Source organism: Pinus tabuliformis, chromosome 2_2, assembly GCF_031772625.1.
Source record: "Pinus tabuliformis cultivar Carrire ecotype Pingquan chromosome 2_2, CPIR1, whole genome shotgun sequence".
Classification (NCBI taxonomy): Eukaryota; Viridiplantae; Streptophyta; class Pinopsida; order Pinales; family Pinaceae; genus Pinus; species Pinus tabuliformis.
In genome coordinates this window covers 284,740,953-284,746,709 of record NC_142300.1, presented here as the reverse complement: position 1 = coordinate 284,746,709, position 5,757 = coordinate 284,740,953, and the positions used below count along the sequence as shown (strand labels likewise).

The window sequence follows — 5,757 nt, the reverse complement described above, 5'->3', positions numbered from 1 at the left end:
ATAAAACATGGATGAAACAAAACTACACATGGATGTAAAAATGGAATATCCACCTCAATGCTTGTCTCGCAAATAGCAAGGAGCTAAAGGAGTTTGTTATGGATAAGTTTCATAAAAATGTATGGGGAAAAGAGTTGGGTAGAAAGAAGAAGTACTACATTGAGGAATTCAACCCTATGCGTGATCTACAACAAAAAGAGTTCATTGGAGCTAACATTTCGTGGAGGGCAAAGGTTCTTATTGTTCAATTAAGAACCAACTCGCATCAACTTCGGTGTGAAACATGACGATGGAGAAGGCCTAAAGAAGCTTGGGACAGTGGAATCGGAAAAATATTTCATTTTGGAATGTGATGCATTCAAAGACATCAGAGAAAGTTATGAGAACATGTTATCATCAATTTCTAGACATTGTCTTTTTAGCGAGGGGATTGCTGGAAGGTTGGGCCAACTCATTATTAATTTGAATCGGAAAAGGATTGAATTGCAAAAAGTGAAAAATAGAGAACTAATGTTCTCATAGACTATTTTTAGTCTCGTGGACCTTAAAATATCATTTCATTTCATCCAAAATCTGTCATGATCTACTCTTGGTTACAATCTCCACATGCATCTAATCTTTTACTTGTTCAATGATCACATAAATGCTTCGCTGGTTTGATCACAAGCGTACTCACCGACATGTGTTTGGTGAATGCGTGGTTTTTTAATGGGTGGCACAACTATCAAAGCCAACATGGGTCGCAGAACTCTGTTGGAGGCTTCTCTCTCCATGGTAAATACGAGAATGATAATAGTATGAGTTTGTTGTTTTATGAAGTTGGAAGCTCTAACCATTTATTGGGAGGTTTCACAGAAAAAGGGCCGAACAGAAAAATGACCTAATACATCACGCAAATGAAGAAGCAATCTATCCCATAGGCTATCGTGGACGTTAAAATAATTTTCTTTTTTTTTCTTTCTTTAATTTACTGAAGTCATAGGTATTTGACTTTTCATTAATTTTAAATGAACATTATATTCTTCCCTATTTCTCTTGTTTTTCTTTTTCCTTACAAAACAAACAAAATTATATTTATTTTTATGATTATTATATATATATTTGTGATATTTATGTTTATGTATTCATGCATATGTAATGTTGTGCAAAAATAAAATTTAATGAGAAATAATGTGTGTTTATAAATATATATTTGTTTGTTTGCAGTTCTAGTTGTTAGATTTCAAATGCAACATAATAATATTTTTTGCCTTTTTAAAATATTCTCTCCTAGTAAAAACATTTTTTTTCTAAAATTTTCATTCCATAATCTACATACTATAAATTCGAGATCATTAATAATATTATATAATAGCTGGAAAACACTTTATTTCTCCATTCATAAATGACTTTATTTATACTTTTCAGAATTCAATAATTACACTAAAACAGCAAAGAAATATACAACCTTGTCTCATTACTTTATCGATGCAAATTCGTTGATTTTGCACTAGCACCTAAACAGCAAAGAAATATACAACCTTGTCTCATTACTTTATCGATGCAAATTCGTTGATTTTGCACTAGCACCTTATGTTCTGAATTTCAACCGATACTGATTGCATGAGATAACATGCATGCTGGCCACCTGTCTGTCCAATACCATTATATGATTACAACAGTGGTTTTTTTCATAGCCCAAGACTGAGTTTAATTATTTCATTTGCTCCTGTCCCCTATATGATTACATTTTCAGAGTCCAAGACTGAGTTTAACTATTTCATTTGCTCCTGTCCCCTATTTCCATTGATAGAGAGTCATATTCGATCAGCTGATTGTTTGGTTTGATAGTATCTCCACGGTCCTTGGGAGTATCACTCGCGTCATTACGGGGAGTGTACACTTGGTTCAATTCTAATTGCCACGCAGACTCCACATTTGAATTCGAATTGTGAGATCTCTGGGCCATACATAAATTTTTAAATTGTCATATCAAATTAAGCCTGCTGTATGTTTAAAGTTCCCAAGTTTTGTCAGCGTTTCCACCTCTGAAGCTCAATTTTCAAGTTCTAGGTTCGAAGCCTCTCCTCGTGATTTTGTTCCAATTGGCATTTCAATTGGTACAGAGGGGTTAAAGTATTATTTGGCGGTTCAGTTGATACAAAGGGGGATACATTTTTGTTTGCTGGCAGAAAGGTCGTACATAGGCACGAACCAAGCTCTCAGCGGGCCCTTGAGGCCATCTCTGAGTACCAACTGTGTTTAAGACTTCTTGAAGGGACAGAATGACCTATGTTTTTTGCCAAATTCAGAGGATATGATGACCAAGTGGCATTGCAGTTTGCCCAGAATTTTAATGGACGCAGAGTTAAGGTTGGTGAACTGGAATTTGAAGTCACAGAGGAGACAGTGGCTAGGGTTTCTGGTCTTCCCCAAACAGGGGAGAGAGGGTGGAAGAAGCTTCCACTTAAACCTCAGGTCTGCAATCAATTGTTAATGCGCAGATGCAGGAAAACTGGAATTTGAAGTCACAGAGGAGACAGTGGCTAGGGTTTCTGTCTTCCCCAAACAGGGGAGAGATGGTGGAAGAAGCTTCCACTTAAACCTCGGGTCTGCAATCAATTGTTAATGCGCAGATGCAGGAAGGGGCAAAAGACTTCCCCAGGGTGTGGCTTAAGGATGAATGGAGGATTTTGCTGGCTATTTTGCAAGAGATTCATCACTTGTGAGGGCAGGTATTCTTATATCTTTCAACAACAGATTAGAATACTAAGCATTTTGAATCTGATGATTTAATCAATTTCCCTTACTATTTGTGGCGAAGCCTGGGTAAAATGGCTATGTTAGTCCAGAGAAATGTTAGAAACCCTAAAGGCAGCCTATATCACTCTGGGCTGATCAAATTATTGATTGTAGAGGAGTTACAGAAAAAAAAACAGTACATGGGATGCTTTTCTAGAGGGAAATTTGACCATTAATTCCATACCTGAGGTAAAAGAAACAAACAAATTCATGGTGGATGAGGGACGATAGAACCCTCAAAATGAACATTTGGACTCTCCAGTGGCTGAAAGCTCTCGTCCTCCAGTGAGGAAGCCCATGAAAACGAGAGTAGTTAAGGAATCTCGAGATAGACCTCCTCTGATCGTGGTAGGAGAATCACTACAAATATGACTAGACTTCAGTCTAGGAGGAACAATCTTCAGGAAAAAGAATCTGAACAGGAAAGAGATATTTCTAAGACAGCAAGTAGGCAGCACCCCATTCCTTTGGACACTGCCTCGGAAGATAATGGCCCTTTCAAAGGATATTTCAATTCTGCAGGACCAGGAAGGGCAAAATAAGTTTTATCCCAAACCTACTAGGTCACATGATTCTCGACAGGGATGCCACTAGGAGGTCCTAACGAGTTCTCTTTCTTCCTGGCAGGGGGAAAAGAAGGAAGCCTAGAGGCCCCTAGATTTCCAAACCCAACAGTTCCTAATCTTCTTGAACAAGAGCCTGAACTTTCTATACCAGAGTCTACTATAAAAAATGAAATGGAGTTGGAGTTGAAGCTGAGGAAGAAGACTCAGAAAATTAAAAGGTCCAAGCAAGAAATGCTGGAACTGACGATTCTTAATAGATGCATAAAAAATGAGAATGAACAATTAAAGGACCAGAGCAAAAAGTTCAAGAGGAGATGAGAGAATTGAAGGAAGATGACAAGAAGACAAACAGACAGATGAGGAAAATATTTACTTCTGGGCAAGAAAAAAGAAAGAGGGCCAGCACTACAGGTTCAGGGCTTAGTATCTTAGTGTAGGCAACTAGACTTTCTTAGCCCTCTCTGGTGACTCACAGTTTTGGTGATTCCTTTTGCATGAGGGCATGCAAAACCCTCGGTCTGGGGGAATGTAGAACCTTTATTTTGGGATATTTTTGTGATGCTAAAATTACTATTTTGCTCCTCAAAACCCTTTATAACATCACCCTTCAGTCTTCATATGGCCTAAATACTTAACATTTGCCTCCAACTCTGATCTCATGCTTAAGGTAAATATAGCATTTTCAATATTTATTTCCGAAAGTTTTTGGTTTGATTAATTAGAATTTAAGAATATTCTTTACCTATGAAGAAATATTATCCTTATGTTGTTGTAGCCTTTTGATTTAGTACGTGCATTCACATGAAATGGTCAAGACTATTCAGCGAGTTCGAGAAGATCTTCTATGGGGCCTTCCATTCAACGGTCAGCGATATGGACAAGGGAAATTTGCCAAAGAAGAGACACCAGGATCCGAGTTTGACTTGATAGAGATAGGTATTGAAGGCACTGTTCCAATTTTTTGTTTAAATTTGTGTATTTAAGTAATTACTTCTGAAAAACGAAGACAGTAGATCACCCTCTGATCCTAGAGATCATAGGGTTGATCTTATCCATTAGACAGTAGCATTCTATATATTATGTCTCACAAACCCTGTGAAAAACTAACTGTGTTAAGCCTGGAGCGAGATTGCATTACTTCTGAATTTGTGTAAGACTTGTATACTCTGTTTTATGGCTGTATTTTGAAGTGACTGTGCAACCATTCTCTTAAGTTAATGAAATTATCTTGTTGAAGTGCAGGTACCTCCGGGTGTGATCGTAGCTTCGTAGGCTTCTCCATCTGGATCGGCAAGGGCCCACCATTCGAGTGGAGAAGCACTGTATCCTCTTCTATGATTTATTTTGTTTTTGGTTTGAATGAGATCTCATTGAATAGGATAGTTCAGGTGTTTCTTGTAGCCAAGATTTGATTTCATTATTAATGCTCTTCGATGAATGATTAATGATCTTTGTATATGGCATATGTTAAGTAGTTTTCATTCAAGGATTGTGGTGTCTTCTTTTAACAATACAAACCCTATTGAACTCCAAACAAATTGCAGTATTGCTGAGGTAGTTTCGAACTGTCATTTTTCTGAATTAAACGCATAACTAGATGTCATCATTTATGGAAATGTTGTTGAATTACCAATTGAACTCTTAAAGTTGTCATTGCAAGTAGCTTATTGTTAAAATTCTGAGTTCATATTGTTACATATTTAACACTGAATGCTGTGGTACTAGCGCTGGAAATTTGATCTATAAACGTGTCTCTGTTTTGGGTATAATGCTGTTTAGGGATAGGGTATAAAGCCCTTTACTTTTCTCTGCCTTCTTCCACATTGTCAATATAATTTTATAAATTGTGCCCATTTTGGAAGCCCTAGAACAGAGCAGTAACATATCAACGGTCAACCCACAAGTATGGTGAGATTGTCATTTAAAACAGCCTTTATATGAGCTCTTGCACTCTCACGTTATTGCCAAATTTATGTTGTAATTTCAGTGGTATTTACTCATTGACAGAACTAATCCGATTGTATTAGATTGCCTTCTCCATAAATTGATAAGACTGTTGGAATGTGTTGTACGTTGATAGTTTTTTAAAGGTCACGGCACAGAGGTCCTTTAATAAAAATTCATAACAACTCCCTATAATTATGTCCTATTTTGGAGGTTGTATTGATGATAATATTTACAAGAGTGCTCTGAAGTTGTTAATTGGCAATGTTAACTTAAAACCTGCAGTAGAATTTGTTCCATTTATTGTTATACCAGTGCTGGAGTGCAAACTCAAAGTAATTGCCTTTATCCATGAGCATTAGGGTTTACCTTGTAGTTTAGGGCTAAAGTCATCACAGCTGCAATTAGGCTTGCAACACTAATACACGAACTAGGATTGCATTGTTTTTATGTGAATTAAGGTTGT

The 5,757-nt window shown here is 37.0% G+C and overlaps 1 protein-coding gene across 3 annotated transcripts; it reads left to right on the top strand.

The window, feature by feature from the left end:
- The first annotated feature begins 1,697 nt into the window (after positions 1–1,697).
- On the top strand, positions 1,698–4,980 carry LOC149192440 (uncharacterized). Of its 3 annotated transcripts, none has more exons than XM_089406388.1 (3): positions 1,698–2,714; positions 4,136–4,283; positions 4,590–4,980. In XM_089406388.1, exons 2-3 carry the CDS (start codon positions 4,154–4,156, stop codon positions 4,757–4,759), a joined length of 300 nt encoding a protein of 99 aa, XP_089262514.1. In that variant the 5' UTR covers positions 1,698–2,714; positions 4,136–4,153; the 3' UTR covers positions 4,760–4,980. The 3 variants fall into 3 exon arrangements, with proteins under 3 accessions (XP_089262514.1, XP_089262512.1, XP_089262513.1); XM_089406386.1 differs by having other exon boundaries at positions 1,698–4,014; XM_089406387.1 differs by having other exon boundaries at positions 1,698–4,014; positions 4,123–4,283.
- Positions 4,981–5,757: the final 777 nt, after the last annotated feature.

Bases quoted from the DNA above. Each gene is read 5' to 3' on its own strand.
- LOC149192440 (XM_089406386.1), top strand. The intron at 4,284-4,589 runs GTATTGAAGGCA...GTTGAAGTGCAG, and splicing joins GTTTGACTTGATAGAGATAG to GTACCTCCGGGTGTGATCGT.